We start from the raw sequence: 24,720 nt of genomic DNA on the forward strand, positions 1-24,720 counted from the left end.
AAGCAGAGAGCCTTATGCGGGACTCGATCCCAGGACCCTGAGATCATGACCTGAGCCGAAGGCAGCGGCTTAACCCACTGAGCCACCCAGGCGCCCCCAGAAATAGCTATTTTTAAAGAACTGGACAAGTTGGTCCTTTTTTTTTTTTTTTAAGGAGGTTTTGGATGGATATCTGAAGGAATGTCAGACACCTTGTACTGCAAAGGTCAGTATCCTGAAGCTTAGTTTTTGTGCCTTAGGTTTTAAAATTGTGTCTTACTCCAAACTGAGTTATGGTAAAAAAAAAAAAAAAATGCCCCAATTAGGGGCACCTGGGTGGCTCAGTGGGTGGGGCCTCTACCTTCGGCTCGGGTCGTGATCTCAGGGTCCTGGGATCGAGCCCTGCATCAGGCTCTCTGCACGGTGGAGAACCTGCTTCCCCTTCTCTCTGCTTGCCTCTCTGCCTGCTTGTGATTCTCTCTCTCTCTCTGTGTGTCAAATAAATAAATAAAATATTTTTTTAAATGCCCCAATTAAATTAGATTTTGTAAGACCCAGTGTATGGTAGCATGCAGAGAAAAAGCCATCCCGCACATATAGAATGAGTCAGGACACAAGCATCATAAATTTCAATTTTATAGGAGTCCAGGCTCTCCAGGAGTAGAAAGAAGAGCTTTAGAGGATATATGAGGATAACTGTGGTTCTTTGGGTTATGCAGAATCAAATTCAGTATGAGGCAGGGAGGATTTTGGAAGAACAGTGGGTGCATCAGAGAAGGAAGGTTCTTCCAGATTTCAAGAAATGAAGTGTGAAGAGGAAAAGGTAGAGGATGGCGGTTAGGAGGGGAGCATGTTACCAAGGAGAGCTTGTGACACTGTGTTTATCACCCTATTGACAGCATTTAATAAGGCGACTGGAGTAAAGTGGTACTTAGCCAATGTTAATTATTGTGTTGAATGTACCATAATTGTATGAAATTATATTTAACTGGGGACACAAGGAATGTTGCCTATGACATAGAACCTGTAACTAGAAAATCAATTCAAAATAAAATTAGTAGATCATAGTTAAAGGGCTCCCAGTTTTGAAGCTGACACAGGGATAATGATACTTGCCAGGCCACCTTGTCTATCAGGTTATCTGGTAAATGGAGTAGAACTTTCCTGGGAAAACCTGAGACTATTCTAGACCTTCCAGGATGCCTGCCATGGACAGAGCCTCACAAGGGAGCCTTGGAATGAACTGGTATAAGACTCTCCCCAGGGATCCAGTTAGAATGGTAACACTTCACAAGAGATTGTTGGCCTTATTACAGTTGGCTCCCAACAGAAACCAGTTAGAAGCTCACACCTGCCTGTGTACATGTCCTCCTTGCCCTATAAACAAGCTGCTGGTTTGCAGCAGAATTCACTACACCCTCACTCTATGCCTGTGGATCCCTCCTCTGGGTCTGAGATCAGCACAGCCAATGTCATCACCTTCATGTACCAAAGTCCATGGAGAAGGTTAGTGAATGTGCTCACTTCTGCATGAAAGCTGACCCTGAATCAGTTGAATCCATCAAAGATGAATAGCTCCTGGCTCTCTCAATGACCACCTGTGTTCAGATCACATCAAGCTCTTCACACAGAGGTCATGAAGGAGACTCCATTAACCCCCACCTTGTCCACTTCTCCCTCTCTAGATGCCTAGCTCTGTCTCTCCTTTTCCAGTTCTCTCCCAGCTACTCCATTCTCTTGATCACCCCTCTGAGGTTCCATGAGGTTCTCAGAGTCTGCCCACCAGCCCTCATGGCTCTGGCTGGGGGGCATCTGGCGCGCATGCATCTGGTGGTGCCTGTCTGATTTACGAAGACCTGTCTCTAATTGCTGCAAAGAGGGAGACAATCCAGAAGGTCGATCTTGCATTTCTAGAACTTGAGGGAGCAGAACTGTAGTACCTGGCTATTTAGTTCTGATTCCTCATGACCAGGGAGCCATGCCAATCCTGCCTGGCCAGCAGTCTTTCCACATTTGGCTTTTCTTCTCATTTTTTTCTGTGCCAAAATTTGGGTCCTTACTTCTCTGTCTCTTGATGTGCTTCTCTCTGTTCCCTCCTGCAAAGATCCACCTGGTCATCACTTTTCTACATATACCCCATCTTGTCACATAATGCACCCTCTTTTCCTATTTCCTTCTCTTTGTTTCAGTCTCTCTAATTCTCTCTTTGGCTTTAACATTTTTCCTTCTTTTTTGTTTTGTGTGGTTGGGATCTTTCCACTATCTCTAGGATTACTTTATCTCATTTCTTTTTATTTTCAACGCTTCCTCCTCTTTATGTTTGTGCATGGCAGTATTTTCTACTTATCTGGCCTTTTTCTTTCTTGTTCCCTGGAGAAAGAGAAACTGAGAAGTGATTCAAGGATGATCCTCTCTTAGAGATTGTGCTATAGATCTTGAGGCTGCTGTGTTTTTTTGGCAATGTTTCTGGAAGTCAAATTAAGAGAAAATGGGACTCACATACATTGGGGGGGTGCAAGTACTGAGTTAGATAGAAAGACCCTCCTGATAGAGAGAGGCAGGAACCATTAGGATGGAGGTGATCCTCCTCTTTCTCTGGGTTTCTGCATGTGGGAAGCTGGCCATATCTTTACAATGTTCCTTCCACTTGTGAAGTGAAACCACAAGGGAGACTGAGAGGAAACAGAGATCAAAACTAATGTTTATTTATTGTCTAATCTGTGGCAACCTCTAATTACATGTTATTTTAGTTCATCCTTGTTTTATATGAGAAAAAAAAACTTGTGTCTCAGCTACCCAACTCCACATTATAGTAAGTGAGAATTGAATTTCAGGTATGCTTGCCTCCAAAGTCCCTGTACTTTATGCTGTTAGCCTTGCTGCTTCCCTATAAGGTAATAGATCAGGTTTTTGATGGTTTTTGAGTCTCTAAATATGTAAGGATTTGCCTTAAAAATCATTGGTAGCTCAATGTGGTTTTGACTTGAATCTCCCTGATGGCTAGTGATGAGGAACATTTTTTCATGTGTCTGTTAGCCATTTGTATGTCTTCTTTGGAGAAGTGTCTGTCCATGTCTTCTTTCCATTTTTAACGTGATCATCTGTTTTGTATGTGTTGAGTTGGAGTTCTTTAAAGATCTTGGATATCAGCCCTTTGTCTGTACTGTCATTTGCAAATATCTTCTCCCATTCTGTGGGCTGCCTCTTTGTTTTGTTGACTGTTTCTTTTGCTGTGCAGAACCACATGGTCATGGTCCTTGCAATTGATGCAGAAAATGCACTAGACAAAATACAGGATCTCTTTCTGATTAAAAGTTTTCAAAGTTTAGAGATAGAAGGAAAATTCCTCAATTTCATAAAATCTATGAAAAACCCACAATAAATATCATTCTCAATGGGGAAAAGCTGACAGCCTTCCCTTTGAGATCAGGAACACAACAAGAATGCCCACTTTCACCACTCTTGTTCAACATAGTATTCGAAGTCCTAGCAACAGCAATCAGAAAACAAAAAGAAATAAAATGTATTCAAATTGGCAAAGAAGTCAAACTCTCTCTCTTCACAGATAACATGATACTTTATATGGAAAACCCAAAAGATTCCACCCCCAAACTACTAGAACTCATACAGCAGTTCAGTAATGTGGCAGGATACAAAATCAATGCACAGAAATAAGTTGCTTTCTTATACACTAAAAATGAAAATACTGAAAGGGAAATTAGAGAATTGATTCCATTTACTATAGCACCAAGAACTGTAAGATACCTGGGAATAAAACTAATCAAAGAGGTAAAGGATCTGTACTCGGGTAACTGCAGAACACTCATGAAAGAAATTGAAGAAGACACAAAAAGATGGAAGACCATTCCAAGTTCATGGATTGGAAGAATAAGCATTGTTAAAATGTCTATACTGCCTAGAGAAATCTATACTTTCTTTTTTTTTTCATTTATTTATTTTCAGCATAACAGTATCATTATTTTTTCACCACACCCAGTGCTCCATGCAATCCGTGCCCTCTATAATACCCACCACCTAGTACCCCGACCTCCCACCCCCCCCCCGCCACTTCAAACCCCTCAGATTGTTTTTCAGAATCCATAGTCTCTCATTATTCCAATCAAAATTCCACCAGCCTTTTTCAAAGAGCTGGAACAAACAATCCTAGAACTTGTATGAAACCAGAAGAGATCCCAAATTGCTAAGGAAATGTTGAAAAAGGAAAACAAAACTGGGGGCATCACATTGCCTGATTTCAAGCTTTACTACAAAGCTGTGATCACCAAGACAGCATGGTACTGGCACAAAAACAGACACATAGACCAGTGGAACAGAGTAGAGACTCCAGATATGGACCCTCAACTCTATGCTCAAATAATCTTTGACAAAGACCAAAAAATATCCAGTGGAAAAAAGACAGTCTCTTCAATAAATGGTGCTGGAAAAATTGGACAGCTATGTATAGAAAAATGAAACCTGCCCATTCTCTTACACCATACACAAAGATTAACTCAAAATAGACAGAAGACCTCAACATGAGGCAGGAATCTATCAAAATCCTAGAGGAGAACATAGGCAGTAACCTCTTCAACATCAGCCACAGCAACTTCTTTCAAGATATGGCTCCAAAGGTAAAGGAAACAAAAGCAAAAATGAACTTTTAGCTAAGACTTCATCAAGATCAAAAGCTTCTGCACAGCAAAGGAAATAGAGAAACACAGCTAAAGTGAGTTCCTAAGATGTTGAGAAATGTTGCTAAGTTGTAACAGAGTTGCCAGCAGAACTCTCCAGGGGTTCACACTGATGATTTAGCTGTCCTTCCTTAAAAGTCATTTACATCAATCTTCCAAATATCTTCTCAGCCATGGATCCATATGCTTTTGTCTATACAACTTTGTTAGGTTCTACATGGCAAAATTTCTTTTCCATTGCCTTCCAATTTTATTCTTAAATTCCTCAAATTTCATACAGCTCTGTTCGTGAAAATCATGGGATTCCAAAGTTACTTCTCAAATTTTAAATCTTTAGGGGCATCTGGGTGGCTCAGTCGCTTAAGTATCTGCCTTTGACCAGGATCCCAGAGTCCTGGCATCAAGCCCCAAGTTGGGCTCCCCGCTGACAGGGAGCCTGCTTCTCCCTCTCCCTCTGCCACCCCCCACACACACCCACTTGGCTCTCACATTGTCTCAAATAAATAAAATGTTTTTTTAAAAAATCTTTAGAAATGCCGCAATTACAGGGCATTCTGAATAATGTACAAAATCAGAAGGAAAAACAATTATTTTTTTCTGGCAGGGAGCCCAATGCCCAACTCCATCCTGGGATTCCAAGATCATGACCTGAGCCAAAGGCAGTTGCTTAACCAACTAGCCATCCAAGTGCCCAAAAATGCACTTTTCTGAGAACAACCTCTGAATCTGTCAGTCATTAGCAGCTATTTTTTCTCGAGTTGATGTTTTTTCTTCTTCCACACTTTTTCCTTGAGTATGTTATTATTTTATTACTCTGCAATACTGTAGTATTTTACTGAAGCCCAACAGGAGCTCTTAACCATATCACCGTGCAGTTAAATCACATATCGTAACATATCCCTACCCCCAGCTGTACTGCATGCTCCCCCAGAATGTAACAATGCTTGAAAATACATTTTTAATTTGCAGATTCAGTTTTCAAAAGGCTTCAGGCATTTTGAAGATTACTGACATTTAAAAATGTAAATGTCTTAAGTAATATTTTTTATTTATCCAGTGACCTAGAAAAGGAAACTTTAGATTTGTTGAGCATTTTCCCTACTACAAATATGTTTCTGTGTAATTCACACACACACACACACACACACACACACATTTTTGATTGAATGAATAAATTTCTTGTTAATCTTCACAACTACCATACCCACAAATGTGTTTTTCTTCGTTTTACTCTCAAGAAAAGTGCTCTCACACACACGTTTTCATACAACATTTCAGAGAAGCATGGACACACTGAATCTTCTGACTCCCTAGAGCTCAGTGAACCCCAGGATAAATATAACCACCTTAAAGTTTTTCTGCTCAGGAAAATAGTGCCTTTGGCTTTCAGGTCATGAAATTATGTGTTTAACCCAAAAAAAGGGAAGGGATTAGAGCATGCAGAAGAGAAACTAGATTTCAAGCTGTGTTAGATGTGAAATTACTAGAGGCACATTTTATTTACACCAGACCTGCAAGAAGATGGCCAACCCTTACAGAAGCTGAAGCTTTCTAAGAACACGCATGATTTTAAACAAGGCTGATAAGTTCATTTACAACTTAAGTGAACCATTTTCATTCTGAAAACAAACATACTCTCCAGAATAAATGAATGATACAGTGCTGTGTGATATTTTCTTTCCTGTGGTCATAGCATGCTAGGAAAGCTACAGAAATGTTGTGGCTAACTGTTGAATGTATTCAATGGTATCCTGCTTCTCTTTGGTGAGTAGGACAGGAATCAGAACCTTAACATTACAATGAGACATTTTCCCACCCATGTAGGCTACAATAGCACACTTTGTTCATTGTCCTCCTGAGTTCAAGGAATGTAGACTTCTCTCCCTGAACTCACCAGCACTATACCTTGAGCTTTCAGCATACACGTATCAGAGAACTCCTCCCTCTCAGGATCTTCCCAGACATCTCTGTAACTCATGGTTTCTTGTTGTTGTAATCAAAGCTCTAACACATTTTTGTTTAAATTTTATTTCCATATATGTGATTATATCACTAATAATTGTTAGGGATTTTAAGGGGTGCAGTAAATAACACTGCTCTTTATTCCACTTGGTATTTTTTCCTGTCTTGTCAAAGATTATTTGACCATAAAGTTGAGGGTCCATATCTGGAGTCTCTACTCTGTTCCACTGGTCTATGTGTCTGTTTTTGTGCCAGTACCATGCTGTCTTGGTGATCACAGCTTTGTAGTAAAGCTTGAAATCATACAATGTGATGCCCCCAGTTTTGTTTTCCTTTTTCAACATTTCCTTAGCAATTTGGGATCTCTTCTGGTTTCATACAAGTTCTAGGATTGTTTGTTCCAGCTCTTTGAAAAATGCTGGTGGAATTTTGATTGGAATGGCATTGAAAATATAGATTGCTCTAAGCAGTATAGACATTTTAACAATGTTTATTATTCCAATCCATGAACATGGAATGGTCTTCCATCTTTTTGTGTCTTCTTCAATTTCTTTCATGAGTGTTCTGTAGTTCCTCGAATGCAGGAACTTTATCTGTTCCTGTACTCTGTATGCTTTACCTCTTTGATTAGTTTTATTCCCAGGTATCTTATGGTTCTTGGTGCTATAGTAAATGGAATCAATTCTCTAATTTCCCTTTCAGTATTTTCATTTTTAGTGTATAAGAAAGCAACTTATTTCTGTGCATTGATTTTGTATCCGCTACTTTACTGAACTGCTGTATGAGTTCTAGTAGTTTGGGGGTGGAATCTTTTGGGTTTTCCATATAAAGTATCATGTTATCTGTGAAGAGAGAGAGTTTGACTTCTTCATTGCCAATTTGAATACCTTTTATTTCTCTTTGTTGTCTGATTGCTATTGCTAGGACTTCTAATACTATGTTGAAGGGAAAATTGGACAGCTATGTGTAGAAGAATGAAACTCGACCATTCTCTTACACCATACACAAAGATAAACTCGAAATGTATAAAAGACCTCAACATGAGGCAGGAACCCATCAGAATCCTACAGCAGAACATAGGCAGTAACCTCGGTCATCAGCCGAGCATCAACATTGGCCACAGCAACTTCTTTCAAGACATGTCTCCAAAAGCAAAGGAAACAAAAGTGAAAATGAACTTTTGGGACTTCAACAAGATCAAAAGCTTCTGCACAGCAAAGGAAACAGTCAACAAAACAAAGAGGCAACCCACAGAATGGGATTTGCAAATGACAGTACAGACAAAGGGCTGATATCCAAGATCTATAAAGAACTCCTCAAATTCAACACACACAAAACAGTTAATCACTTCAAAAAATGGACAGAAGACATGGACAGACACTTCTCCAAAGAAGACATACAAATGGCTATCAGACACATGAAAAAATGTTCATCATCATTAGCCATCAGGGAGATTCAAATCAAAACCACATTGAGCTACCACCTTACATCAGTTAGAATGGCCAAAATTAACAAGACAGTAAACAACATGTGTTGGAGAGGATGTGGAGAAAGGAGAACCCTCTTACACAAGTTGGTGCAGCCAGTTTGGAACAGTGTGGAGATTCCTTAAGAAATTAAAAATAGAGCTTCCCTATGACCCTGCAATTGCACTATTGGGTATTTACCCTAAAGATAAAGATGTAGTGAAAAGAAGGGCCATCTGTACCCCAATGTTCCTAGCAGAAATGGTCACAGTCGCCAAACTGTGGAAAGAACCAAGATGCCCTTCAACAGATGGATGAAGAAGATACGGTCCATATATACAATGGAGTATTATGCTTCCATCAGAAAGGATGAATACCCAATTTTTGTATCAACATGGACAGACCTGGAGGAGATTATGCTGAGTGAAATAGGTCAAGCAGAGAGAGTCAGTTATCATATGGTTTTGCTTATTTGTGGAGCATAAGGAATAACATGGAAGACATAGGGAGAGGAGAAGTGAATTGGGGGAAATTGGAGGGAGAGATGAACCATGAGAGACTGAGAAATGAACTGAGGGTTTTGGAGGGGAGCAGGGGGTGAGGGGTTGGTTGAGCCTGGTGGTGGGTATTATGGAGGGTAGGTATTGCGTGAAGCACTGGGTGTAGTACATAAACAATGAATTCTGGAACACTGAAAAGAAATTTAAAAAAATTTTTTTAAATAGCATGGCTCTTCCCACCTGGTTCTGAATCATCTGAGAAATAAGACAGAGTCTGCAGGTGGAGGTTAAAACATTACCTTTACTAATAACAAAGCAGACATTGAAGTCATTGGATTTCCTAATTCAGAAGCAGAGAATTGGACAGAAAAACCTATTCCCTGGTAACTAGCAGGAACATACAGCCACAAAGCCTCCTCAAACAGGGGTAGAGCCTGCCCTGAAGAAAGCCACTCACTCCCAAGAGGAAGGTGAGAGGAAAGGGATAGAAAACATGTGCTTGGTTTCTCCTTCTAAAATCACCAATCTGGTAAGCTACTCCATTCCCCACCGATCAGTGTGAATAAGGAAGAGAAAGGTCAAGAGTGCTATGCTATCACAATTTCATCCATGTGAAAGGAAACATCAGGAATATGGAAGAACTTCTTCCCTACCTACCCTACCCCTAATAGTATCTAGCGTTCTGTTCTCTAATCCCGTTAAGTCGACAGTTAACCATAGGGTATAAGATATTAAAACAGTCCTACTTCCACTTTCGTGTTGGCTGGTCCTCCAACACAAATCTCTGCTCTGTTGTGAGGCTCTTGGAACTTTGGAACAGTTCTATTTTGCTTATAAGTGGTTCTAAAAGGAATCAGAACAGTAAGTTAGTCAGCTCTGAAGCCAGTCTAGACCCACAGCTGAAAACCTATACCCTATTCCTCTCTCCTTGCCAAACTGTGCTCAACTACATTGTCCAACATAACAAAGGTTCTTCGATGAGATTAAATTATATCCTGAAATTACAATAAAAAGTCATGGCATGTGTGAACTACTTTATAAACTATTGTTAATTTAAATGAGATTACAGACCCTTGACTCTTTAAACAAGAAGTCCAAGGGGTCATGGGTAGTTATTTATTTTCTATCTATACCCTTGGCATGAGAAAATCCTATGATCCTCTTCTGGTTTAACAGAGAAATCTCATAATCTACACCTTTCTGAAAACAGATCAATTTAAATACTACAATGGCCATCATTAAGGCCACCAATAAAAATGATATTTTAGAGGTTCACAATTAGGTTTAAAGCACATAGCAACAATTTCTGATGTCCAGTCTCAAAAAATTCTTTGTCAGAAACAACCACAAGGACATGTTTTATGTTACAGAGTAATATGAGATTGTCTACAGCTAAAGGAGAATGAATGCTTTATTATTTTCTTGCTTGTGTTTCTTCAAATAACAGTTAAGAGAGCATGTGATTTTCGAGTCAAGGTGCTAAAATTCAGTTAGCACTGGGACAAAATTAAAAGTCCTGAGAAGGTCAAAACATATACTATGAAAAAGTAAGAGCAAGTAAGCTTATTAACAAGTGGAATATGTGACAGTTAATGTGCAGTACATATGTGACTTAGTATTATTATTTAAGTAAACATTGATCATCTATGGTATGGATGTTGAAGAACTAACGAGGTCATCACCACAATTCTCTTCCAGAGTGGTCCACCTGGTCAGACCATCCTCCCTGGACCAGTTCTTCTTCAAACACCATGGGATTTTCTCTGTTATTTGCTGCAGTGATTCAGTGATAAACATCATCACTAGCCAAGCAACAGAATGAGGTAGGATGTGATTTTCAAGTCATTATCCTATTTATTTATATAAATGCTTGACTAGTTAACCCTAGTAGTTAACAGGGCACTAGATGCCGGTTATCATGGAGTATTTTTCTGGGACAGTGAACCACAATAAGCATTTATATACTGCTATAGGTCCTAGTGTTTTCTTCAGTTGAACTTCAGTTTTTTCTTGGGGAAGTCCCAGGTTTATCTGGAGCATAGATCACTGCCTTCCCTTGCCCAGGTTCTGACCTCAAACCCAACATGTCCATTGGGCCCATGATTCCAGGCCGCTTCTTGGGTTAAACATTGCTCTCTGACCCTCCCTGCCCTTTCTGGGCCCCAAATGAGGAGAAGTTCTAGGTACAGTTCAAGGGGAATGTTCCAAAGTATAGACGATGGGAATGGCCTACTGCTTTGACCTACCAGGAAATCATCTATTAGGAATCCAATATGGAAAAGAGTAGCAGTTAATGGGGTAGGTCTCTTCTAAAATTAAGATAGGCAACATGAGATGTTTAAATCATGAAGGGAAGGCAGTCCAACCAGAGGTAGCTGAATGGCAGATAGCCACACCAAATATGAGAAAGGGAGAGAGAGAAGAAAAGAGTGAGAAGTGGAAGTGGAGAAAGGAGGGGGAAAGACTATCAGAGGGGGTAGAGTAAGAATGTGTAGAAAAAGGAGCGAGAGAAAAGGAAATGAAGAAGAGTGGTTAGCAGAACTGAAGGTTAAGAAGGAATATGCTAACCCTGTATAAGCATCTGAAAGTAGAAGGGATCTAACTGACATCCTAACTCCAAGACAAGATGAAGAGTACAAGAGAGATTTAACATGAACATAATGACTTCCTAAAAGTCACAATAATGAGAAAAGAACATGAGGATTCTGAATGTTCATTCTCCGATGACGGGAAAAGAATAAGACTAATCCTGGAAGCAAAGGGTCAGATCAAAGTTTTCATTCCAGAAAGGCTAAATTTATGCCCTACTCATAGCTTCCCTGGTCTTACAGCAATGGATGCATCCTTTCCACCCAAAAGCGCTTATCCCTAAGTTCCAACCCCTGTAGGAAAATTGTATCCTATTGGGAAAGCATGTGAGAGCTTAGAGCCAGGCCCCATCTCCAGCATGCACTGCATGGGTGGTGGATACAGCAGCACAAACTACTGGGAGAAGGAGTCTGGAAAGAGGGTAAGCATGGCGGTTCCCAGAGTTATGCAAATCATTCTCCCTTAAGGGGCAATGCTGAAGGCTAGAATGTGACTGTTTCCTCTGAAACTTCAAACCATTCATCATTTTAAATATATACACTAGACTGAGCATATTTTTCTTCTAGAAAAATATGTCTTTAAACATCTCCCAAGTACTTCCTAAATATGATCTTCTATCAGCTAACAACCGTCATGCCCTCCCCTCAAATACTTCATTCCTTAAATTCTTCATTTCTTAAACTTGTCCTCATTTGGCATGGGTTCCCAGCCCAACCACCCTAGTTTTGCATCTCTGAACACATTTTGGTTACTGGCCTACCCTTCAATATTTATGGCCCTGGAGCAGATGCAGTACTTCATTTCAGGCCTGACCAAACCAGAAGAAACTATATCCTTTGCTTCCTCAATTTTTGATATTACAATTCTATGTATGCAGCCTATAGTGACACTGGCATTTTTACTGCTCCACAACACTGCCCATTACATAGTTTACTAAAGTTCCAACATGTCTGCCACTACTCATTTTTCTTCTATAGCTGCATCTCTTGGCCCAGGTGAGTACCTAACATTCCCCTACAACTGTCTCACCTTTGCCTTTCCTGTTCTACCTCCTCAAGCAGGTCCAAGACAGTGGACCTAAGGAACAGCAGCACAGTGACAGAATTTATCCTCGTGGGCTTTGAACAGAGCTCCTCTTCCACTCGAGCATTGCTCTTTGCACTCTTCCTAGCCCTCTACAGCCTTGCCATCGCCATGAATGGCCTCATCATCTTCATCACCTGGACAGACCCCAAGCTCAACAGCCCCATGTACTTCTTCCTTGGCCACCTGTCCTTCCTGGATGTCTGCTTCATCACCACCACCATCCCACAGATGCTGATCCACCTGGTGGTCAAGAACCACATTGTCTCCTTTGTCTCTTGCTCGACCCAGATGTACTTGGTCTTCTGTGCAGGTGTGGCCGAGTGCATCCTTTTAGCTTTTATGGCCTATGACCGTTATGTTGCCATCTGCCACCCACTCAGCTATGCCCAGATCATGAGCCGGCAGGTTTGTGTGAAGCTGGTGAGTACTGCCTGGTTCTTCGGGCTGATCAATGGCATCTTTCTTGAGTATCTGTCATTCCGGAATCCCTTCTGTAGAGACAACCACATAGAAAACTTCTTCTGTGAGGCCCCCATAGTAATCGCTCTCTCTTGTGGAGACCTTCAGTTTAGTCTGAAGATGATCTTTGCCGATGCCATCGTGGTGCTGCTCAGCCCCATGGTGCTCATTGTCATCTCCTATGCACGCATCCTGGCCTCCATCCTTGGCAGAGCCTCCTCCTCAGGTCGTGGAAAGACCTTCTCTACTTGTGCCTCCCACCTGACTGTGGTCATCCTTCTCTACACCTCAGCCATGTTCTCTTATATGAACCCTCGCAGCACACATGGCCCTGACAAAGACAAGCCTTTCTCCCTCCTCTACACCATCATCACCCCGATGTGCAACCCCATCATCTATAGTTTTCGAAACAAGGAAATGAAGGGAGCCATGATGAGGGCTCTTAGGAGGACCAGCCTGGCCTAAGCAGAGTTTGTCTAGTGGGAAGCCTCCTGGAAGAGAAGCTCCCTCCCTGAGTCCTGACAACTGGGTAACTTTCCCATGCTGAAAAGCTCTAGGAAAGAGCATTCATAGTTTTCTTCCCACTGGCATCAGACCTGGAAGATTATGTTGATGTCTAATGCTCATCTATCTGATTTATTTCCAGTATTGTTTTCTCTTGGTCCTTTCTCAGGATAATTTGAGATTTTCCTATTTTTCTTCTTCGTCTTTATAACCGGATTTTATAAGGACATAAATGTACTTAACTCCATTTCATTTTATTTGTACAGTACTTTCACATGCTATTCCCAGCCTGAGTTTTGCATTTACATCTGGAAGTAAAGTTTTCCTCTCTTTCAACTTGTCATTTTAGTCTTTTCTTTCTCATGTTCCACTCTCGTGTCCTGAATCCACCTTCAGCCACCCCATCTCTACATAAGAAAAAGTAGAGGGAAAAATTAAGGGAAAGGAGATTAGGGAGCAGTGTTGACATTAAGAAAAGTCAGAGAAAAACAGAAAATGAAAAATATCATCAGCCTCAACTCCATATCTTAGGCTCCACTAGCCCGTGATTCATAATAATGAATGCATTATTATGCCACCATAATAATGCATTCAACTTAAGTTTATCCTTGTGTGTAGAGGAAAGGAAGGTGAGAGAAGCTAGTGTGTCAAACCCCTTCTCCTACCTTTCCTAGTTTCCTAGGTAACATGATTGCCTGGTATTTCTCTTCTGATCGAAGTAGTCAAAGACTCTGCAAGCTTCTCAGACTACTAGTCACTCTCCTTCCCTGGTGTAGACTCCCAGTGAACTCCCTTCTCCCTACTATTTGCCTTTTTCCCCAACCATCTTTCATTTCATTCCAACTCAGTCCTACTGCACCTTAACTTCCCATCTCAAATGGATACATTTCATTTCCTGTGCTTTAAGGAATACCTCTCCACATTACCTCTACCACTGCAGAAGCCTTTCCAATACCAACCCTGACCTCTCTCACTTCCTCTAGCTTCTCTCCTTAACCACATTTAGCATCTCTTGAGAGGTGATTATATTTTAGCCATCCCCTTTCTTTGAAAATTGCATTTTTTTTTCTCTTTCATAATAATAGAAAAGGGGACAGGGCAGGGGCACTGGGTAGCTCAGTTGGTTAAGCGTCTGCCTTGGGCTCAGGTCATGATCAGTCTTGGGATCAAGTTCGTGTCAGGCTCCCTACTAAGGGAGCCTGCTTCTCCCTCTCCTGCCCACTCATGCTTTCTCACTATCTCTGTCTCTCTTTCTCAAATAAATAATTTTTTTTTAATCTGAGAGAGAAAAAAAGGAAAGACACGGGGACAGGTCTGTTCTTTATTTCCTGGTGCCACTTCCGTAAGATAAATGCACCTCGGTTAGGATTCCCTCAAATAGATATACTACCCTTTCCACATCATACTTATCACACTACTTTCTGCAATGACTTTAAAGTGGTAGCTTCACTCCACAAGGTTGTAATCTTTTGAATCCAAATTGGTTAATCTCTAGATATCCAAGGTCATGTGAGAAGGCCTTCTCAGTCAGCAGGAAGAAATGAAATACCTGTGTAATTGAGAAGAAACAATAAACATAGAACATAAAATTTTCATTATCAAAGAGAAGTTACACTAGGCAAATTAAATAGACAAAATTAAGCATGAAAGAAAGACTTTATTTAAGACTATTGCAGAATGCCTGAGTGGCTCAGTTGCTTAGGTGCCTGCCTTGGGCTCAGGTCATGATCCCAAGGTCCTGCATCAGGCTCCCTGCTCAGTGGAGAGCCTGCCTTTCCCTCTCCCTCTGCCTGCTGCTCCCTCTACTTGTGCGCTCTCTCTCTTCTGTTAAATAAATAAAATCTTAAAAAAGAGAGAAAGAGATTATTGCAATAGGAAGTTGAACTCAACTCTACTGAAACAAGTGGCTGGAGTTACTAAGAGCTGCAGTAGGGCCACCTTTGTGTGGTGACTGGTCTTACTCAAAGGAAAAGTAAGCTTACAGGTTGTAATTTTGCAATTGGAGCAAGATGCCCTTTGATTTGGGGCCCCTACCCGTCAATAGAGACTAGGAAATAGGAATGCTACCTAGGAGCTACCTTGGTTGAAATGCTTTCAACAGTTATGGCGGATGGTGAGCGTGGCCAGGAATGTTGTAAAATCAAGCTGAGCGATCTAAAATTGTTTTCTCAAGGGCAAGCACTTTCTCATCCAATGCCCTGGGGCCGGGAGGACCGGGCACCTGGCACGAACTGACCCTGGACCGGCGGGGTCGGGAACAGGAATGGGAACAGGGGTTGGCGGGCGGGCGGAGCTCTAAGGCGCGGGATGCGCTCTCGCGCGAGGAGCCGCCGCCCTGCGGATCTCCCCTGCCGCAGCCTCAGCCATGGACCCTGGATCCCGAGGCACGTAAAAAGCCCCCAGGGACCGCGAAAACGTATGTGAATGCAACGGTCTCCCTGAAATGCGCGTCCCGTCCCAGCCCTCTCGTATATCCAGATGCAAATCCACTTGTGGGAGGCCGCACACCCCCGGCCTGAGAATGTGGGCAAGCAACCCAGGAATTCTAGCTGTGGTCCCACCTCAACCCGCCCTCAGGCTGTGACCTCACGGGGCGCCCCCTCCCAGCTAAAGCCGACACCCGGGCTCCCGAAACTGTTCCGAGTTACACGCCCAAACTACCCATGAGGCCTCGGGCCCTCAGCCGATTGCAGGAGGGGAGGAGATGGGCGTGGCCCGCGCTAGGGGGGAAAAAAAAAAACTGCCAATCAGCCTTCCGCAGCCTCTCGGATCACCGTTACCGCAACCAATGAGCGCTTTCTCCTTGGCTGCTCGCGGGAGGGACCCCGCTAAGGCCAACACCTCCCGGAAACACGAGCTATTTTGGGGGGACTGGGCTGCAACCTGTCACGCTGGAGACGCGGGTTTTAGGGCTAGGATTTCCTCGCAGCTGAGTGGAATTGTTGATAGGTAGAGCCCCTTTAGTTGAGGTTGGGCTGGGATGACGGCGGAATCAGGCTGGAGGCAGGGCTGAGCGGAGACGTTTGCCAATCACAGCGAGTCCTCGTACCTCCTAGACTTGAGCACGGGTCCGTAGCCTAGTTCTTTCCTGGTGGTAACTCCTCTTTTAGCGAACTGAACACTTGTTGAGCTTCTCTTCCTTCCGGGACAGCGCATTGTCTTCGGAACATCCTTACCTACCCTTTGCAGTTATGCCAGAAAGTCTTCCTTGACCGCTTCCCCTTTCTGGGTTCACTGGACTTAATATTTGGAGTTCCTGCATAACCTGTGCATTTTCCTAATCCTGTACTCTCATTTACTTTTCTGTCGTCGCCACTAGTTTGTGATTCATTTGTGAGGTTTTATTTTAGCACAGTATCTGGAGGTGTTGTAGCGCTATTTTCTCAATGAAATCTTAAGCAGAATGCTGATGTATTAACCAAATGACAAAGCTCTTCTAGTAGGTGTAGAGTATGAGTGTCCAGAGCCTTGAACACCCGCCTCCCACCCTTGAAGCACTCATTTTTAGTGACCTAAGCTAAATATCCACCTTAATACATAGAAACATGGTTTACCCAGGACATGAAAATTAAACAAGTCCAGATCCTCTAGGAGCACTCTTAAAATCTCATCTTTTTGAACTTCCAATCTGATTGCACATTTGTTTTTATTTTCCAGTCTACAGACTACAGTCTACAGACCAAGATATTAATTTGCCTACTCAGATCAGTTTATCCTGGCCCTCTTTATCCACGCAGCTCTGGGCCTGGGAAGCTGACCTGCATGGAAACATGTCAACAGATCCCCTTACCACTAGCTTTCTATTGGGATCAGCCAATGAGTAGTCTAGGCCAAAGATTGGAGGGAAGTAGGAATGTGAGGTTAGGCTGATTAATCCTCTAGCTCCCTGTGGGGTTGTGACAAGCTCACCTGAGTCCCTTTCTAAGATCTCAGCCCCTGTCATGTAGCCTTTTCTACCTAGTTCTCTGTTTCTCAGTTTTAGAACTGCTACCTCCATTAACTCTTCAGGCTTAGCCCTTTTAATACCAGATTTGGGGTACTGTGGCCCCTTAGCAATTTCCCTGCACCCTGCTCACATTGTTGTAAATAATTCTTTATGAAACTTCCAAAATGTCTTGATTTGAGAATGCCATTGTTTCCTGGGATACCTAATAGAAGACTGTTCTCTTACTGAGGCAATGAAAACAGGTATTTCAAACATTTGGAAGGCTGTATGATGTAGTAGAGAAAACATGGGCTTTGAAGTTAGAGAAAACAGAGTTTCATGTCACTTATTATTCATATTCATTTGGCACCTGTTCTGCAGTCCTATTAGTTGTGGTAGATGTTTTAGAGTGTGCTATAGCACACAGCCCATTCTCCAAGAATCCTTTTTTTCTCCCACTGCGGTGAGCCCTGGCAACCAAGTTAGTATCATGGAACACCCACCACCACCACCACCACCACCACCACCAATATCACCACAAGCAGTGCAGTAAAGCTAGATTAAGTCCTCCTTCCTGGTGTGCTGTGGGTTTAGTCATTTCTGGGCTAGAACAGGCAAACACTTGAGCTATGGAGCAGTTGTCTTCTTCCATGTATGTGAAGAAGCAAAGAAAGTTGGCAGGCGGGGAGAATAGGTTGAAGTCAGAGGACAGAGAGAAGCAAAGATAGAAGACCATATTTTCAGAAAAAGAGCCTGAGATAATTGCTGCCCTGGTTTCAGTCAGCTTTGGAGGACCAGCTGCATTCTTGCTCTTGGGCTTTGTGAGATAAACTTGCATCCTACAATAAAGTTTTCTTCCTCAAAATTACTACAGATGGATTTATATTTCTTGAAACCAAAAAAGTTATTACGAAAAAAGATATTACTAAGGTAACACCTACCTCAATGTGGTTATGGGGATTAAAAGAAATATTTCAAATGTGTAAGTCAGTGTCTCCAAAAATGTTACTTTCTCTAAATTTAAATAGCATCCCATGTGTTCAGAGCATCAGAGATATCTGTTCTTTGTTATTTTTCAAATAATGAGTCCATTTTGCTGTCAGTATTTTTACAAGTTTTTCTTCATTTCAACTTTTCCTTTTCTAAGTGTTGTTCTGTTCATGGTCTAGGTGCTGATAAATTTGTGCTTTTCTATGTTTTATTTTGAAGTTTTTGTCCCTTGAAGGATCAAATTAATCATACTCTTCAGTTCATGATACACCATCATTGTTGCTGCAAGGAAAAGCCCTTTTGTTTAAATCTTTATTTCTTTATTCTGTCATTACACTCTATCTACACTCCCATCCACAGCCCTAACAATAGTTAATTTTCTAATGTGTTTAAATGTGTTCATAGAAAATAGTTATTCGTTAGGCATTTATTTTTAAATGTACTACAAAACTACTGAGTTATATGTCTATTTCTGTGTTTTATGTTTTTTGCTAAGCACTGTTTTTTATCTCTATCCATCTTGCCAGATGCTGACATTTAATGTTACTTCACCTGATGCCTAGTATTTCATGGTGTGCATTTGCCACATTGTACTCATCGACTCCTCCAGTGATGAGCACACTCATTGCCCATGTCACTGCAAATAACCCTGCAATGAACATCCTCATTGTAGTCCCTTTCTGAACTTGTAAATAATTCGTTTTATGTTACTTAAGAAAAGGACTGCTGGGCTGTAGGGTATGAGTCTATTTAATGTGTCAAGTAATGCCAGCTTGCTTTTAGAAGTGGTAGAAAGAAGTCTTGCAGCAGATTTCCACATTGTTGACATCTGTAATCTAGATTTCTAGTTTTTGTTGGTTTGATAGGTATAAACTAATTTCTTATTGTTGGTTCAATTCATATTTGATTACTAATGGTTTTGATTAAATTTCCATATGCATATTAGCTTTTATATATTCTTTAAATTGCCTGTTGATATTTTTTGCACCTTTTTTTTTTAATTGGGTTGCTGTCTTTCTCCTGTTTTTGCAAGAGTTCCAAATATAGTCCTAGGATATTACATCCTTGTCAGTTTTAGACAAAGCAAATTATTTTCTTCATTCTGCCATCTACCTCTTAGCTTTGTCCATGGTGCCCTTTGTAGAACATAAATCTTTGTTTTGTTATTAAATCCCCCAGTTTTTGCCTTATGTTTGTATTTTTGAAGGTATCGAAATATGTGGACTACTCTCTTAGTTATGCCTATTCTCTGCCTCGCATCTCTAAATCTGAGTTTAATGGCAAGGTCCCTGTGGTCATTCCATCCAGTCCTCATCACTGGACTCTAGAGTAATTACACTGACTAAATTTCATTCTTAGGCGAACACCATCTTCCTTGAGCCTTTTCCCCCTTTAGAGCTGCAGGCTATGAAAATCATATCTTTTAGTTAGGTGAAGTCAGACTTCAGTAGCTCTGGACTGCATCTCACCTGACCTCCTTGACTATCAGGAAGAACCGAAATGGCATAGTTAACTTTCTTTCAAGATCTTCTTCACCCTCATTTTGCTAATCAATTCCATCCTTGTGGATCAGAATTAGATCTAGAATCATCTTAGCTCTGCCGCCTTCTTCCTTCTGAAGGATTATGTTACATTAAATCAACTTCTGCAACTTCGTTGTGCCAATTTCATGATTTATTCCTGGGGTCTGTAATCCAGTTTATCTGTTTGGGCAGACTAGACATTTTTATGATGATGTCACTTCTTTTCCTCTCCTTTTATCTTCACCTAAATAATTCCTTTCCTGTGTCCATTCTCAAAGATATAAAATCCCATCTAAGAGTATCTTCATGATGTAAAGTGCTACTTTGACTTTCCTTTTATCATTTTCTTTCGTTTTTATTTTATTCCTCCTGCTTACTGTCTTTTGTCTCCTTCCTTCTTTCCTTTGGTCTTTACACTTTTTCTTCCTCCTTTCCTTTCTGAATTTTAGAAATGCTAAGAGTAGGGGCTTATACATACTGACTTTCCCTAGATCACAGCAAAGAAGCCATTTCTGTCCCCACAGACATGCAGTTTGTATCATGTGACTTCCATTCCCTCTCCAGGTGCTCATCAGAAACCAGTTCTTGGGACGCCTGGGTGGCTCAGTTGGTTGGATGACTGCCTTCAGCTCAGGTCATGATCCCGGTGTCCTGGGATCGGGTCCCGCATCGGGCTCCCAGCTCCATGCGGAGTCTGCTTCTCTCTCTGACCTTCTCCTTGCTCATGCTCTCTCTCACTGTCTCTCTCTCAAATAAATAAATAAAATCTTTAAAAATAAATAAATAAATAAATAAATAAATAAAGAAACCAGTTCTTTTTATTTGGAACAATGTTACTCACCTTTTCTCACTGCCATGTTCTAGTCATGAGTCCCATCCTAACAAGTTTCTTTATATCTGTGAGAAATTATTTTCCCCATTGTATAAAATCTCGTGTTCTATTTGTATATTACCTGTACTTTTTGCATTGGTGTAGAGGCCATAAATATTTTTTCCCAGCCCCTTTCAACTTACTTTCTCCAGAGAATTATGAGATGCCAACTCAACTACTGCTTTTATTCCAATGTCATACTTGATGTCCTCTGTCGTATAAAATTTTGTGGGTTTTCTGAGCATTTCTTTTCTTTTACCTTGTCTTTCCCACCACTTGGCCCCCAGCACACACACGCACACACACACACGGACATACACACACCCCATTCCCATTTTAAAATTAAACTGCTCTTCATTCAGTTGACGATGCTTACAGAAAACAGATTTTCCTTTCAATCTTCTGAGAAGCACTCTGTCCCAATTCAAGAACACACCATTCCCTTATCATTAAACTGTGAGCAATTTAAGGGCAGAGGCCATGACTTCTTTGAGTCTGCCCCAGTGCCTACCACCTTCCATGATACACAGTAGGCAGATGGGAAATACTTGCTGGCAGATTGACTCAGCGTGGTTCTGTTCTTGGAGGTCTTCTTTCCATCATGCTTATAAGAATTATTCGCCTGCTATAAAAGGAATGTTGACTTGTCCTTTTTACTCTTGAAGCTGAGCCACCATAAGCTTCCCTTAGTATATTATAACCACTTAAAACAAAGCAAGGCACAGTATCATTCAAAGGGAGGATTTATATAATTTAGACAAATGGGATTCTGCTCCTAATACTGTCATTAATTGTACAACTTTGGGCATGTCATCTCATCTATTTCTTAATTATATGCAATGAGATCACATATATTCACTGTAGGAGACTATACCTTTTAATAAGGTACTTAGGGTAGATATGAGGTAAATTTCTCCCCACTGAGGGGACTAAATGGAGAGAAACTATTCTCAGAATAAAAGAAAGAATTTGCTTGTTACTCGGGAGCAGGCCAGAGGAGGATGAGAGTAAAGGTGGGATAGGGTGGAGGAGCCTGTAAAGGCAGAAATTCCTCAGTGGGACTTTTCCTTGTGATCACTCCTCCCTCTATTTTTTTAATTCAAATCTATAGTAAAAGTTTTTAAATGCCTAGTAATGTTATATTTGTTATTGAAACCAGTGAATGGGCTGGTCTGTTTTATGTGTCCCAGAGCTGATAAGAAATCAAACTAAGGTGGCTTGCATGGACTCAGGTGTGTGGATGCAGAAAAAACCAGAAGCACAATAAACCATAAGATATAATAGAAATTGTATGGAATGCTGTGGAATTCTCAGAATTTAGCATTGGAATTTGAGCCAAATTTAATCAGATACTTTAAGAGATAAAGCTGTCTCTTCAGACATCTGAGTTATATATAAAAAGCCTATATGATCATCACTAAGATTTCTTTCAGCAGTAACATTTTTGAAGATTCTAAGATATGGGGACACATTTTTTTATTCCCAGATCTAAAAATCCTATAATTTTTCATTTATGTACTCATTTATGTATTTAAGTTTCAAACATTCATTTCCTGCCTATTATGAGAAAGTTTCCACTCTACCAATTTCATCATTTGCAAACATTCTCCCTCTCCCCCATCCCCATTTTAGCATTTCTGAAATGGGATGTGTCTTATAATCAGTAATCAATGTCATCTTACAATTACTGTTGGCCAAACAGCAGTTATGACATAGTTGCCACTGCCTACACATGCCTGAGCCTCGTTGTTATTCTAGGTAGTATGACTGGAAATCCACAATCCGGATGTTTCCGTTAATTAACCATTCAAGGACCATTCAAAGGAATATTAGTCCTGGTTGTTGTCTGAACATATTCCTTGAACACTTCTGGCAAGATCAAAAAAGTCCCAGCTTTAAAACTTGCCGAATAGGTTTGTGGCCTGGAAGAAATTGCCAAAGACAACAGTGAAGCTCTTTTTTTTTTTTTTTTTTTTTTTTAAGAAATGCTGCTTCAATAATACTCAAAATGACCCAGAAAATATAAATGTTTGGAAAAATACAGACATCAGCAACCCTGAGTCAAAAGTGATTCATAAGTGTTAGACTCAATATGAAGAAATTATAAGAATTCCATAATGACTTTGAATTTGTGTGCATCATAGTGATACAAAAAAGTTCTATTTCTAAATAAGTCTAAATGAGCTCTTTAAACAGATTGAAAATTTAAAATAAAAGTGATAAAGTTTAGTTGACAGTATTTTTTTATAATACCTAAAATGATGTGCTACACAATTGATGGTGCTTTAAAGTCAATAAAATACAGTAAATACTTAAGAGACTATAAAAATGAGAAAGAAGTTCCAGCCTTCAAGATATTCATAAGCTAGAAGAGAGAATAACAAGCACATTAAATAACATAAGTAAGAAAAAATATAATTATTGTCCCCAAAAGAAGTAAGATCTGGATATTTTTTTAAAGATTTTATGTATTTATTTAACACAGAGAGAGATCATAAGTAGGCAGAGAGGCAGGCAGATCTTTTTTTTTAAAGATTTTATTTATTTATTTATTTAACAGAGAGATCATAAGTAGGCAGAGAGGCAGGCAGGGGGAAGCAATCTCCCCGCTGAGCAGAGAGCCAGATGCAGGGACCCTGAGATGATGACCTGAGCCGAAGGCAGAGGCTTAACCACTCAGGTGCCCCAAGATTTGGGTATTTAAAGGAGGAAGAGATATTAGGAAAGGCTCCATGAAAGTAGTAGCATTTGAGAAGGGCCACAAAGAATTGGTAGGATTCCAACAGGCAGAAACAGAATAGGGTGGGAAGAGAATCAAGGACCAGGAGGGACTCATTCTGTCTACTGGTCCAGAGATTTAAAAGAACTGGGATACCCTTGGGAATCATTTCTAGCTGACTGGATGATATAGGCTTCCAAAGATGGAAAGGTTGGTTAGAAAATGTACCTAGGAAATAAATGTATGGGTTTTAAAAAAGTATGTCAAGGTCTTATCCAAGGGAACCTTGACTTCCTACAACCACTGGATTTTATGCTTAATTCGGGAAGTAATGGGGACATGATGCAGATTTCTGAGGAGAATGAGTGCTCAGAGCTGTGGTTTAGGAAGACTAATCTTCAGGATTACAGGTGTGTGAGAGGCCAGGGGAGACCAGTCAGGAGTTTATTGCAGTTTGTTTTTATATTGCTCAAATACATTCTATTTATTTTTCCTTGGCCACCCACTATTTGGCAAAGAGCCAGGCCTTTAGTAAGCAGTTGGTAGCGCTTGCTGAATTGAAAGCCATGAATTCACTGAGGGTCCCCTTGTATGACCCTATCTTTCACTAGGTGGCGCCAAGACAGCACCATTTACAGAGCAGACTGCCTTTTAGAAGCACGGTGCTTCCAAGTAGAGAGGCTGTGTTTTTGTGAGGGAATCCACCTTCTGGGGACAATGTGGAAGTTAGGGGAACTGGTAGTTGGGATAACAGACTGGTGATTACTCCTTTAATACTTCTATTTCCTTTCTTACTGTCGAGAGTATCTTGGCTGAATTTCTATCCCTAGTCATGTACATGTGGAAAGATGCCTAGAAAACCTGCCTTTTCAAAGACGCGAGCTGTTGTCCATCTTGCCAGAAGTATAGAATTACATGTATTGTACTGTTCCTTAGTTCTGGGAAAACTTCTCCGGGAGCCATTTCATTACACATAATCAAGCAGAGACCATAAGTTGACTCTGAGGCCACATAAAAGTGCATAGTTACGTTAGAGGCCATTTTGCATCTCTTCTAAAAATAATTATTTCTCTAGAACAGATTTTACTTGTACCAGGTGATAGTTGTAGCTTATCTCTATGAAGTTGTATGTCTTTTCATTTTGAGATTAAGAGCTAACCCTGAGAGATTTCCCTTAGACTGGTGAGAGATAGAAGTGCCAGAAATAGAGTTATGACGAGTTACACATAGCGTGGTGTTAGGTGCAGACATAAAGTGCAGTGCTGAACTTTTGGGGGATGAGGTGCACCTCTTCACCCATATTCATCAGCAGTGCTCGGGCAAATTCCCAAGTACAAAAAGACTTGGAAATAATGGGAGACAGGATTCTTAGCACAAGTGTTGATATAATTTGAATTTGTTGAATAGGTGGTGAATAGTCAGATTTATACGAAGATTTCAATTCAGTGTGGCAAAT

The 24,720-nt window shown here is 40.8% G+C and overlaps 1 protein-coding gene across 1 annotated transcript; it reads left to right on the plus strand.

The window, feature by feature from the left end:
* The first annotated feature begins 1,342 nt into the window (after nucleotides 1–1,342).
* Nucleotides 1,343–13,197, plus strand: LOC131839772 (olfactory receptor 10AD1-like). The gene is made up of 2 exons (XM_059187499.1): nucleotides 1,343–1,485; nucleotides 12,249–13,197. The coding sequence occupies exons 1-2, from the start codon at nucleotides 1,343–1,345 to the stop codon at nucleotides 13,195–13,197; spliced, it is 1,092 nt and encodes a 363-aa protein (XP_059043482.1).
* The last annotated feature ends 11,523 nt before the right edge of the window (nucleotides 13,198–24,720 follow it).

Source organism: Mustela lutreola, chromosome 8 (assembly GCF_030435805.1).
Source record: "Mustela lutreola isolate mMusLut2 chromosome 8, mMusLut2.pri, whole genome shotgun sequence".
Taxonomy (NCBI): domain Eukaryota; kingdom Metazoa; phylum Chordata; class Mammalia; order Carnivora; family Mustelidae; genus Mustela; species Mustela lutreola.

Bases quoted from the DNA above. Each gene is read 5' to 3' on its own strand.
- LOC131839772 (XM_059187499.1), top strand. From the start codon at position 1,343: ATGTCCTCCTTGCCCTATAAACAAGCTGCTGGTTTGCAGCAGAATTCA. The intron at 1,486-12,248 runs GTTAGTGAATGT...CTCCTCAAGCAG, and splicing joins TACCAAAGTCCATGGAGAAG to GTCCAAGACAGTGGACCTAA.